Below are 13,042 nucleotides of genomic sequence, written 5' to 3'. Positions count from 1 at the left end.
CGCAAGAGATTTGGTCAGATCCTGATAGAAGAAGAAGAATTTGAAAATATGAAAAGCTTCAAGGTAGCACAGAAGCCAGTCCTTTTCTGCTTTGTCAGTGCAGTGTCATTGCAACCTTCATCTTTCCTTTTGATGACTGTAGCTAGTTCTGGAAGTTCTGGTTTTTCAAGTGATAGTCCCTATTGTATTCCATTGAGGGTTATACGTATGTGCCATGTATCCGGAGCCAGATATTTTGAAAGTAGTAATGTCCGTTGGTCTGTGCACATGCCCATGCTCCGCCTCATGGTTTCATCCAAGGTGATAATGGGCAGGGTGGACCGTCTGTGCCCTTAGCTCCTTTTCACCACTGCATGGTCTGAGTCAAAGCCTCTTCTGTTCTCTCCTCTCTTGTGATGCACTTCTACAAACTGAGAAAAAATAATTTTATTCCTGTACATAGTTATTATTTTATTATTTTTGTAGTAGCTTTTAGTGTAGTAGTAGTAGTTTTAGGATTGTAAGGACTTTGGGATGCCATTTCACCAGTTGCCCACCTGCCCCCAGTACCCATGCATGGGTACTGGGGGGATTATGCACTTCGTGTCCTCACTCGTTCTCGGTCAACAATGAGCACTAACGCTGCCTTTACTGCTTGGGGGAAGCCCACATTTCATCTTGGTCCAGTATCTGCCTCTCTTTCCCAGCCCGTAACTGGGAAGGCCAGGCTCTCCACCTCAAGAAGCACCTCATGGAGGTCGCCATGAGGCCACTGGCAGGCAGGTGGGGGGGAACCCCCCCGTACGTCAGCCTGAGCAATCTAAAAACGCACTTCCTACTGCACCTCCCAGTTCAGTTCTGCTGGTACCAGTGCTGTGGACCACTTGTCAGGTCCTAGCCGTGAGACAAGGAAGCATGTACATAAATATGGCAGTAATTCTTCCTCTAGGTCCAAAAAGGATACTGTTTAAGAGTTCCCATCATGGAGAAGCAACGCATTCCAAGGCACACAAACACGATAAAAAGCTGCACAGAATGTCGGTTCCATCCACTGAGCCATGTACTCCTTCCAGGTTGGTACTGCTGAAGTCAAGGGAATCTTTGATTCCAAAACAGTCCTGAGCTCCTGTTCCAACTGAGGAACTCCTACTGCTCACACTGGGGAAACTCGAATCAGCCCCCGAGCCTCATGAACTATTTGCGCTGGCTGAGGTGAGATCTCCATGTGTTCAAATGCTGTAGCGTCTTTGGAGGGTGCGCTCCCGAACCTTAGACTTGCCTCCTTCGGGCTGTGTTCCTGCCCACTCCTCTGAGTCTCCTGTGGTTTTGCTGGCACAGCCATTCGAACTGAGCTCTGATTTCTCAGCCTGGGAGAACTCAGACAGGGCTCAGGGTCTGCCCCTCCCGTTCTGCCGATGTGAATACCACACAGCCCTACCAGCTCAATGGCAGTACTCTGTCTTTGCACAGCACTGGGGTCATTGGTACTATGCTCCATGGGTCCCTCCACAGCATCCGCTGGGATGGCTGTACTGGGGGGTTGTGGCTGCAGTATCCACGTTCCCGCTTGTGAGGAGTCTCCACTCTTGCCCCTTCAACCATCCTCGAGAAGGCATTCCAAACAACTTTTGGAGTATGCACGTCTTAGTCCGACTTAGATGCTTAGGCCAGAACTGGAGCACTTCCTCTCATTATCCCTGGACACAGCGATTCTTCGATTTCCTCCTCACTCCCAGATGACTACCGTCAATTCCAAGAACTGTTATGTAGGGTGGCTGATGCCCTCCATATTCCACTGGAGGAAGTGCAAGACAAGCTGCACCAATTGCTTGAGATGTTACTGCCTCGGCACCAGCCAGAGTGGCCCTACCAATCAATTATGCCATTCTTCAACCAGCCCGGACTGTCTGGCACACTCCAGCTACCTGCACACCCACCCAAAGAGGCAGAGAAAAGGAAGTATGTGCCTCCAATGGGGTCTGAGTTTCTCTTCGTTCACCCCCGCCCCCCACCCAATTCTCTCGTTATTCAGGCAGCAGTGGAGTGGGCCCATCAGCAACACTCACGTTCCACCCCAGTGGATAAAGAGGGCAAACACCTGGACCTTGGGGGTCACAACGTTTTCTTCTCTGCCAGTTTTGCATTTCAAATTACCTGGCTTCTATTTGCAAACCACAACTTCCTTACCGATAGCAAATTGGCATACTTCACAGACAAACTGCCCCAGCTATCCTGGATGAGGGAATCTGGTTGCGAGGACAACACTGCAGGCTGCGGTGGACGCATCGGATACTTCTTTGGGCATGATGGCTACAGGGATCATCTTGCAAAGGGAATTATGGCTGCATTCATCAGGTTTCCCGAGGGAAGTACAGACCATCATAGAGGACCTTCCTTTCGATGAGTCTTATCTCTTCAGCCAGAAGGCTCCCTTCATTCCCTCAAGGATTCCAGAGCCACTGTGCGATCACTAGGTTTCTACACACTGGCACCCAAGTGCAAGTTCTACCTGGCTCCAAAGCAGCAATTTAGAGTTCCCCAATTCTTCCTCTAGTGGCCCTATGAGCTTCCTTGCGAACAGCAGAAGACCCAGTGACCCCATCCCTCAGGTTCATCAGCACAACCTTCTGCATCTCATACCCAGTCTTCCCAGAAGCACTATTTATGAGTGCAATTAGAGAGCTGCCAACCACCCTGCCTCATGCCTTGCACCCGACTCACTCCCTTCAGGGAGCACCTATCACTCTTTTTACCACCTTGAAGTGTGATAACGGACAAGAGGATCCTGGATGTCGTCCGATATGGCTATATGATGGAGTTCAAAACGCAACCTCATCCTCATCCCTTGCCCGGGCCTTGCTTCAGGGACCACTCTCATGACCATATCCTCACCCTAGAGGTAGACTCCCTGCTGCAAAGGGGAGTGATAGAACCTGTCCTCATAACGCCACCACCATTTATTACATCAACAGAAAATGGGGCACAAGGTTTCCTGTGCTTTGTGCAGAAGCAGTTCACCTTTGGGACTGGCTTTGCCCACAAGATCCTGTTAGCAGCAGCATACCTTCCTGGGACTCAGAATGTAATTGTGGACTCTCTCAGCAGAAAGTTCATGACTGACCATGAATGGGAGCGCCACGACACTGGTCACTAGCATTTTCGACTGCTGGAAGACTCCAGCCAGGTACCTCTTTGCCTCCTATGTCAACAGCAGATGCACCCTGTGCTGCTCTGGGGGACTTGGTGCCCTTTCCCAGGGTGACACACTAATCCTTTGCTGGTCAGATAGCTCAATTACACCTTTCCTTCCTGCCGCCCCTGCCACAAGTCCTACACAAGATCAGATAGAAGAGAGCAACGGTCATTCTGATTGCCCCATTCGGCCTTACCAGTTCTGGTTTCCCCTGGTTCTCAGCATGTCAGCGTGCTCCCCACTTCCACTGCCACTTTTCCTGGAACTCCTCATGCAACAAGGTGGATGTATTGGGCATCCTGATTCCCAAACTCTTCACCTCAGAGCCTGTTTTTTGGATGAGCACCTTCATTAAAGTGGGAATGTTCATCTGCAGTACAAGGCATCCTCTCAAATAATGGAAAGGAGTCCACAAGGCGATCCTATAGGGCCAAATGGAAGTGTTTCCCCTCATGGGCCCAGCGGAAGGGTCTTGCCCCGAGGATGTGGACATTCTTCTTCTTTTGGACTATATCCTCTCCCTAAAGACATCTGGCCTTACTCTCAACTCCATCAGGGTGCACATGGCTGCTGTCAGTACCTTCCGCCCCCCTGGTCGAAGGACATTCCTTTACTCACCCCTTGACTACCAGGTTTTGGAAGGGCCTTCCTATGAAGGGCCTCCTGTTCAGCCCGTCACTCCCCAATGGGACCTCAACCTTGTCCTCACAATGTTAACGAAGTCACCCTTTGAGCCTCATGCGCTCTCTCTCTCCCCCCCTCCCCCCATGAAGAGTGCCTTTCTAGTAGCTATTACTTCTGCGAGACAGTCAGTCCTCCTCACCCTTTATCACCTCAGATGAAACCATGAGGTGGAGCCAGGGTGCATGCATGGACTAACGGAAACTACCTCTTTTAAAATCTCTAGCTCTGGATGCATGGCACATGCATATAATCCTCTGTGGAATACAGATAGGGACCACACATCTTGAAGAACTTCCAGTTATAGGTAAGTAATTTCTTCACTGACAGAGCCCTGCATACTGAATTGTCCATAGTGAGGAAGAAATCAAAGAAACTCTTTGATATGTTGGAAGTCCGCAAGAAGGGGAAGACTGTTCTCATAAATTTGAAAGGACATGCAGAGGTAGTAAAGAATGCTGGGTGTCACCTTCTTCAATATTTGCTGCGACAAAGTGAGCCTGAATACCTGTATCAAGTGCAACTGTACAGTTATGGGAATTATAATATTTCTTTAACCACTCTGGATTAGCATCTCTGGTCACCTCAGCAATGTTAGTTATGATTTCAAAGCTCAACAAAGAAGTGTCTCAGAATTGGTTGCTTTTCAGATTCAGAACCAACTTCCAGTATAAAATATTTGTATAATGTAGTCAAACTTCATCTCAGTGTATTTGAAATTACCATGTTAGCACTTCTCCAGTTATGTAGTTATATTAGGTATTGGTACAATATTTTTAAAGTGGAGTTATAACTGTGTTGGTCCCAGGATATGAGAGAGACAACATGGGTGAGGTAATATCTTTTACTGGACTAACTTCTGTTGTGAAAAAGACAAGCATTTGAGCTATGCAGAGCTCTTCTTCAGCTCTGAAGAAAGAAACTTGTCTCTTTCACCAGCGGAAGTTGGTCCTATAAAAGATATTGCTTCACTGACCTTACCTCTCCAATAATTGTAAAGGTACAATGAAGTGGTTTTCTGTGATCCACAGAACCCTAAGGTTCTTTGGACTGTGTCTAAGGGATCTGGGAAGGGTTGTCCTTACCATAGAACAGTGGTTTAAGCCCCTGGTCTGTGGACCCCAGGGCGGTCCACAGACTGTTTAAGATTTCCAAAGGGGTCCATACTGCCATTTGAAATTTTTTAGGAGTCTGCAAATGAAAAAAGGGTTGAAAAACACTGGCATAGTGGGTGAAGCATATTCCTTGCCTTCTGAGTATATTTTTATGTATATTTTGATTACTAGAAGTAAACATGATTTCATTAAAAGAATTGACAAAAGCCATGCTTTCCAGTTTTTATAATTTGTTTTAATAAGGGATATTTCTTAATATTTTTTTAAAGTGCATGCTTTATAAATTACTTTTGTTCAAGGTTTCCATTTTTTAGTTTAAACAGGTATTTTCCTATTAAAATATGACTGAAATTAAGGGTAAAGATGTACAGCAAATATTTGTTAAAAGCCAAAAAGGGTCAATTTGATGTTGTGCTGACTGACGGTTAAGAATATGGTTTTTTTTTTTTTAAAGAATTAAATTCCAGAAAATAACTTTGAATGGTCTGTCAGATATAAAAAGCCTGCACATTTCCTTTTGATCACTTACACAGTTTATCAGTGATTAAAAATTAAAAGTGTTTACAATCTTAAAACAGTCTAATTCTACGTATGTGACAATTTCCATCAACAGGTTATGTCGCCTAAAAAAGAAAGCTCAAGCTGAAGCAAATGCAACATCCATCAGTAATCTGTTGCCATTTATGGAATATGAAGTACACACCCAGCTAATGAATAAACTTAAATTGAAGGGAATGAATGCTCTGTTCGGTCTGAGGATTCAGATTACAGTGGGTGAAAATATGCTGATGGGCTTGGCAGTAAGTGTTACTTTGAATGCATAAATTAGAATTCCTCATTCTATTATATTCTGTTCTTCTAATTTCACAAAACTGTTTGTGCCAGTTTTGTATGATGATGGAATTCTGGGCGAATGGAGATATTTAAAAATTATAGTTTTAATAACAAGTGAGATGATGGAAAGAAAGGAGACTTCCACCTTCTTGTTGATAGATTAGAACAGACTTGCCTTGAATACTAGACACAATAGATTGGACTCTATTGAAACTGAAGTAGTAGATGAAAGTATCATAAGTACAGGAGGCTTCCCCCAAAATGTCTCAATAGGCATATGCTGTAGAAAAAACATAAATTCCTTTAATGGTTACTGTCAAGATCTGTTTTGACTCCTTAAACTGCATTCCATGTTCATGGTAGATGGGATTTGCCCTCACTGAGTATTTGTAAGTCTTTGGTTATCAGCTAGTAAAAAAGAGGAACCCACAACACTCCAGCCTGTTGCTTCTGATTGTAATACTGATGGCCTCTAATGCCTCTACTACTTTCCATCTAACTATTAACTCTAAAGGAGCTGCATTGTGGTGTTGCATTAGCTTAACTCTACAAGGTACTCAACCCTTTCAACTGTACTTATGATGTACTGTTTTTCATAGAATGAATTTGATGCTGCTTTCTGTTTAGTTTAAAATAAAATATGATTTTTAAAAAACAAAAAAAAAAAACATTCCAGAATGAATTTTGGAGACCCACTGTGCTGTCCAGACTCTCTTATTTTTCACTGACATTTTATAAATATCCCCTGCACACACATACCTTATAGTATTTGTTTTTAATTCCATACTCTCCTTTTTTTGGCTTTCTGATAGCAGAGAAGTAATGGTCAGTAGGTTGAAAGCATTCCAGGCCTAATTATAAAATGTTGCACCACTGGCATCTCTGCTCTGCCTGTGATGTGTGGGGTTGGGATAGCCAAGCTTAATTCTATCTCTGCCAAGACATCTCAGTGAACAGATGGGCCCTGAGTAGAGGCTCTCAAGCTCTCTACATCCTGATTAACGCTTCCAATGAGAAGTTGGCCCCGATGACCTCAGAGGCCATGTTTTTGAATGTGTGAGTCAGCCAACTCCACTGGGTGCCAAGAGATGTCACCAACACTAGCTTTTTTAAGTACTATCAGCTGATAGAAGTCTCAAAGCTATCCAGGCCAGCAGTCGAAAACAGGCAAGGATCAGAGGATTCAAGGTTGAACCTCAACTCAGGCCTCAACCTGTGCTTTGTGGGACAGCCAACAATATGCTGAGCTGCTGCTAAGCACCAATGGAATTTTGCACCAACTCTTTCAAGAACAGTGATGCCTGATATGTCTCATGTCTGATCTTGGATCAAGGTGTTTGGAGCCAGTGAGAAGGTGGCAGTCTCCTTCCTTTCCACCATCTCACTTGTTAATAAAACTATAATTTTTAAATATCTCCATTTGTCCAGAATTCCACCATCATACAAAACTTACACAAACGGTTTTGTGAAATTAGAAGAACATTTTATAAGGTTAGACATCACTGTTCTTGGTGCGGTTGGTGCAAAATTCCATTGGTGGTTAGCAGCAGTTCACTGAATTGTGTGGTCTCCCAGGAAGCACAGATTGAGGCCTGAGTTGAGGTTCAACCTTGACTCCTCTGATCCTTGTCTGTCTTCGACTGCTGGCCTGGCCTGTGTAAAGCTTCCATTAATTCTATGTCTGATGATAATGGCACTGATAAGTCACGTCACTGGGTCAAGAGTATGTTAGGACCTACTGAACTCCCTCATGTTTTTGTTTCTCTGTCTTACTTCAGCTGTTACGTAGATGTAGGCACTGCATCGCACTAATGACACTGTAATGATTCTGAGTCTGGAGTCTTTGTTTCTGTGAGCATGCCTTGGGCATTGGCAGCGATACCATGTCCCAGTTGTCTTTGCCTGGGTATCTCACATGTGTCAGCTTCAGTAACTTCAACAGTGTACGTTCTAGTTTATTATACAAATGCATCCAATACCCAGATATGTTCAGCAGATTGAATGTGTACTTGGGATGAAAGAGATAATGGTAAGATTATAGTAACTGATTTTATCTGTGTATGTGGTGATCCTATGGGTTATCTCTTCAGATTCATTCCAAATCTCCATAGTAGTGAAGCGAGAACCTCATTTTCCCTGTCCTCAGAAGCGAAAATGTGTATGGTGAAACATGTTTTCCTTTCTTAGACTACTGTCTTGACAGATGTTCTTTGTCAGAAATGTGAATGTTAAGAAAACAGTTGAAATAACTTAGTCCTGACGTGATTTCAGTCTTTTTTTTTTTTTAAGTTGGTTTGTTGAAAGAACCTGTAGGGTTCTGGTAAATATCTATCTGGCTTTCACACTGTAGAAATTCTTATGAAATAAGCCAGAAAACCTTCCATTTTCTGTTTTTTCATTTGAATAATGAGCAAAAGAGATGCTTCAGTAATCTGACTAGTTTATATACTGATCTGTGACTGTAAAGACAAATTAAAGTCCTTTATACTGGGAAATTTTGATTTTCTAACTTGTTTATGCAAAATGAGTTAATACTAAGGTCTACATCAATGTAACTCCTATTAAAGTTGAGGATAAACTGAATAAATAAATATTTAGCACACTTTTTGTTGTATTGATTACCAGTCACAAATTTTTGGACATGAAACCTTTAGAAAAGAGTAGAGATTTCTATTCATATTTAAGATGAGCTCTTGAATCAAGGAACAAGATTTTCCATAAGGGAGAGTTCCCTCAGATGCTGCAAGGTGTATTGTTTTGAATCTACAAACAATAAAGATGGATTAATTTACTACAGTAGCAGGCCATGACATAAACATACAAATTGTACTGGTGAATACATTAAAATCCTGTGCAGTATTGAAAACTATAAATATTTTAAACCAGTAGAAGTAAAAATAAACATTGAAAATAAAACTTTAGAGGGCATATTTTGTTCTTGAACATCTTTGTTGTTTTCTTGCTGACTTTTGTTTTTTTTTGTTTTTTTGTTTTTTTTATGAAGTCTGCCACTGGTGTGTATCTGACAGCTTTACCTCCCCCTGGTGGTATTCAGATTGCTGGGAAGACTCCAAATGATGGCACCTATGAACAGCATATTTCTCACATGCAAAAAAAAATAAATGATACAATAGCAAAAAACAAGGAGCTGTATGAGATTAACCCTCCTGTAAGTAAAGTTTATACAACTCTCAAAAAGGAGAATTCTATGTCAAATGCAGTTCATACTAAACTAGAATGGTTACTGATCTATAACTGAAGAGGTTTGATTTGAGTGCATGGTTATTTATCAATATGAAAATCCCCGAACTCTATCTGAGGCAATCAGAGCAGAGATTTATATAATCGCCTTATTGCAGATATGTAAATCTCTCTGATCTGAATGGCTGATGTCTTTAGAATTCCCCATTTATTTGCCCAAATCAGATTCATTATTTCAGGGATTAGGGAGTTCTGAGAGCAGTAGCCAGTTGGAGTGTATCTGTGGAAGGTTAGAAAGCATCTTTCACTCTAATAGTCTGCATGTACTCCTTGTTAACTTGGTAATAACATATCCTTTGGCTTAGAGTTTTTAGCTCCAGCTGTAGTTATAGCCTCATAACCAGGAAGTAATTAATATGGTATACCATGGTTCTGTAGGTAAGAGTCCACTCTAGACTCAAATATGCATAGCCTTCCAGGCTTCACAACCTAGCTCCACTGCAGACCATCCTAATAGAGAGAGAGGTTAGTCTGCACAGAGAGCCTCCTGAAATCCTCTATTCTTACATGCTAGGAGTTGAAGAGTAGCTGAAGGGGAGAAAAAATAGTATAAATACGATTTCCATCTCTGTCACTATACAATTCCGTAACTGCCTGGATATTCCTACAGCCCTCCTGCAGGATTAGCTCTTCTCTAGCCCTAAAATAGGGAAAGGACAAGTCCTGGCAGACTTAAAAAATATACATATAAAGAAAAAATATCCCTAATGTTGTAGGGAAACTGGGAACATCTACCGTACTCCTTTTTCCACTTTGATCCTTCCATTTACATCATTGGAGAAGAATACTGTGGGAGACTTCTGCCCCACCCAAGTATTTTTATATAAGGTGACCTATAGGCTGGCCAGTAACTGTCCCTCTTTCTTAGAATCATAGGAATTCACTGGTCCCAATACAGAAATAGATTCCAGATTTTTGGACTGTGAAGGGGCTTAACATGTCTCGTTTCTATGGCTAGCTGTCAGCTAGAGAGGATCTCATCCTGCCCAAGAACCAAGCTGAGACTCTGGCAAGAGTGATGTTCTTGTGCACATGAATGAGCAGTAGGTAGCCACTCCCAAGAAGGAAAATTAATCTTTTTTTGAAATAGATAATCTTTGCAGCTGTGTAGCTGGAGGTGTCGTTGACCACTGTGAGGCAGAAAACATGGAAGTTGCTTTCTGCGAAATAGGGCCCCTAAGCCTGTATCAACAATTCCAATATAAATCCAATTTTTCTATGATTTGTAGCTGCCATAAAAAAAATTATTCTAGGTCGAAATGCTCCATGCAAAGTTTTCTCTTTACCTCTATCTGATGGTTTTTTAATGCACCCCATTCTCCTTAGTAACTGAGGCTGTTTATGCTACAAGCACTACAGTGGTGCCGCTGCTGCACTGCAGTATAGGCACTTCCTGCATCTGCAGAAGAGGTAGTTAATCCACCACTCTGAGAGGCAGTAACTAGGTCAACAGAAGAGTTCTTCCGTCAGCCTTGCGGCATCTACACGGGTGGCTAGGTCGACCTAACGACAGTGCTCAGGGTGTTAAATTTTTCAGTGTAGAGCAGGCCTGAGTGGCCTCTAGGTTAATTAGATTGGCATAGTGAGGTCTCTAATAGGTGTCATGGAGTCTTCGGCTCTTTGATTACAGGAAGATCTCTGCATTACACAATCTACATTTTTTTTTCAATAGACCAAAATCACTTCATCTTCCCTAGTAAACTGAGAGAGTCTTCAGGAAGATTCGCTAGCAGTTTTTTGTTCTTAACTTTCCTCTTATACAGAAATAAGTAGATATGGTACATCTCATATAATCCTTAACGTATCCAGAAACTTGAGGTAGAGTGGATGCAATTACTTTCAGATCTGGTTAACATTACTCATCACTGATAGGGATAGTGTTGATACATTTTATTCCCCTCTCTCAATTTGATGCAGAATATGCAACATCTGTTATTAAAGCTGAGGGGAAACTGACTGGGACAAAAAATTAAAATAACAAAAAATGTACAACGTGAACAGGTTTTTTGTCTTAAACAGTTAGACTTCAGCGGTTCATCTGTCATTGTTATTAATAGATCTGACATATTTCTTACAGTCACTGTGTGCATTATCTATGTGTATAATGAAAAATGAGTTTATTTCACCGTTTGTCATTACCAAGGGATGTTGTATAAAACCAGAATTTTTGTATATACAACTCTCTTTAAGTCACCACAATTGGCTGTTGTGGAGCTAATTCTTACTCCTTTCCAGAAGCAGTAATCCTGGTCTGTGATATAAGTAGCAGGAATGACTGACATGAGGGAGATAAATCCTGTATGCATATATCCCTAGTAGTAATAAAGAAAATTCTAAAATAAAAGGGGCAGGATGGAATTAAAAGCAGAAAATATGATTTATATTGTCGACAGAATTATTTCTAAGTAGAATGATATTCAGAATGTTCTGAGTCTTAGAACTATGTGATGGCAAGTTGTTAAATTTTCAAATTAGTTTTAAGAAATGGAGTACATATATGAATTTTATTGTAATACTATTTTCAGGAGATACCTGAGGAAATCATAGGGTCTCCCTTTCCGGAACCAAGACAGCGTTCTAGGCTGCTAAGATCTCAGTCAGAAAGTTCTGATGAAGTTATGGAATTGGACCTTTCACATGGGAAAAAGGATGCTTTTGTCTTGGAGGTAATAACCATTTCTATGATGCTCATGCTCATACTTTTCATCCTGAAAAATGTATGGAAAATAGATAAAGGACCTGTTCATTATTTCCAAAGTATCCTGAATTGTAGAGCAGCTCATTAATTTTTGTATCAATAGAAACTCTTGAAATTGGAAGCTCCCTCTGTTCCTCTTTCCTGTTGTTCTTGAGCACATCTAGTCTGTGCATATGAACCACATCCTAAAAGATATCCTCCTCTTGGTCATCTTTGTCAAGCTGTACCTAGATGCTAGTAAAAAGCAAATGGGAGATTCTTTTTCAGCTACATAAAAGACAGGCCATCATCACTGATACAAGCCTTAAATAGCTTGTATGCTAGCACCTCAGCATTCAGTGTTGTATCCCGAAAATTCCATTATTTTTGTGATTATTAATACAATTTATTTATTCTTTGCGACTCCTATTATATTGTCTTTTTTTATGTCTGAGGAGCTAGAATTCTTTGAGTCTAAAATTTTATTAAACTAAATGGCCTTCAGAAAACAGAAGGACTCTGGAGTGCTCTGTCAGGTGAAGAGGTGCATGTTATAACTTAATATTTGAAGTGTACTTGTTTATTCTGAAGCTAAATTGCTTTTTAATGAGCATATATTTAAATGAATTAAATACTTTGAAGTACTGTGAGAAGTGTAAAAATAAATTGTTTTGTTTCCCTGAAAGTGCTAAATCAAAAATTATTGAATTTTGAACTTGAAAGTGGTGGTCAGTTGATAATTTATAATAAAACTTGAAGAAATAGAATATTGTTTTTTATTTTAAAAAAATCTTGATTAGTTGTTTTGTATTTTGTTCAGTTTGCCTCTTTATTGATCCAGCTAGTCTTTTCAGAAGTAAATATGAAATTTAAAAACATCGGTATGGTTTTTCAAAACTGGGTGTCTAAGTTTGGGCTAAAGCCCTTATTTAGGAATCTATATAAGTTAACTGATTTTCAAAAGTGCTAAGTACCCGCAATTCCCAAATTAGTCATTTATTTAGGCATCTAAATAAATTCACCTATTTTAAAAAAAAAAAAAAAACACTCGACTTTTGTATCTAGTAATAACTTTGTTGTAGTATTTTTGTCATCTGGACACTACCAATGTATTTTATTTGTTTCAGATTGATGATACAGATGCAATGGAAGATGTACATTCTTTACTGACAGATGTTCCACCACCTACAGGTAGCGTAAACAAAATTCTCATGCTATGTGGTTAAAATTAATAGTTGTATAAACTTCTGGCAGTCTTTTTCACAATATGCTGGATAATAGAGAATTGTTTTATTTCATGCA

General features: G+C 40.9%; 1 protein-coding gene across 11 annotated transcripts in view; it reads left to right on the top strand.

The window, feature by feature from the left end:
• C2CD5 (C2 calcium dependent domain containing 5) overlaps window positions 1–13,042 on the top strand; it is a 128,291-nt gene that overhangs the window by 80,912 nt on the left and 34,337 nt on the right. For all 11 annotated transcript variants that reach the window (XM_074937607.1, XM_074937613.1, XM_074937622.1 and 8 more), the window contains 4 exons: window positions 5,582–5,768; window positions 8,807–8,971; window positions 11,589–11,729; window positions 12,868–12,931. In XM_074937607.1, the coding sequence (XP_074793708.1) occupies window positions 5,582–5,768; window positions 8,807–8,971; window positions 11,589–11,729; window positions 12,868–12,931 (557 nt within the window). The remainder of the gene's footprint in view (window positions 1–5,581; window positions 5,769–8,806; window positions 8,972–11,588; window positions 11,730–12,867; window positions 12,932–13,042) is intronic.

The sequence above is a fragment of the Natator depressus genome, chromosome 1, assembly GCF_965152275.1.
Source record: "Natator depressus isolate rNatDep1 chromosome 1, rNatDep2.hap1, whole genome shotgun sequence".
NCBI lineage: Eukaryota > Metazoa > Chordata > Testudines > Cheloniidae > Natator > Natator depressus.
The sequence above is the reverse complement of the archived record's forward strand: the minus strand, read 5'-3'. Positions and strand labels throughout refer to the sequence as shown.